Source organism: Cystoisospora suis (assembly GCF_002600585.1).
Source record: "Cystoisospora suis strain Wien I chromosome Unknown contig_9441, whole genome shotgun sequence".
Taxonomy (NCBI): Eukaryota; Apicomplexa; class Conoidasida; order Eucoccidiorida; family Sarcocystidae; genus Cystoisospora; species Cystoisospora suis.
In genome coordinates, this window is record NW_027162215.1 from 759 (window position 1) to 1149 (window position 391).

Genomic DNA, 391 nt, shown 5'->3' on the forward strand with positions numbered 1-391 from the left:
GGGCAATCGATAAGAGCAAGTGTCTCAGATGGCCGAGTCTCTTACCTCCCCCTCTTCCCTTAGAGAGCATCCACTGAAACATCTCAGGCTGGTGATGTCGAACGCGGCGAATTTGTGTACAGGGAAATCGAAAGTCTTTCTCTGTTGCACTGTCATCTTCTGAAACTCCACGGACAACGAGGACACTCTCTCCTTCGTCTTCGAAGAAGAGGGACGCGGACATTAAGAGCTCTGTTGCCTCATTTCCACGCACCGCGTACAGGCTTACTGGGGTGACATAAAAGAACAGCTCATACAACACGCACTCCAGGCGAGGTTTGACGGAGTTTCTTCCCTATGATGTATCTGTGTGCCTAGGTATATGTATGAATAGCTGTTTGCACGTATGTAT

The 391-nt window shown here is 49.1% G+C and overlaps 1 protein-coding gene across 1 annotated transcript in view; it reads right to left on the reverse strand.

Moving 5' to 3' along the window:
• Positions 1-46: 46 nt before the first annotated feature.
• The window catches only part of CSUI_011049 (cytoplasmic protein), a gene marked incomplete at its 3' end in the record, with an annotated part of 1698 nt that continues 1353 nt past the window's right edge, over positions 47-391 (reverse strand). Inside the window, exon 2 of the mRNA XM_068071150.1 lies at positions 47-267. Within this exon, the coding sequence (XP_067916874.1) occupies positions 47-267 (221 nt within the window). The remainder of the gene's footprint in view (positions 268-391) is intronic.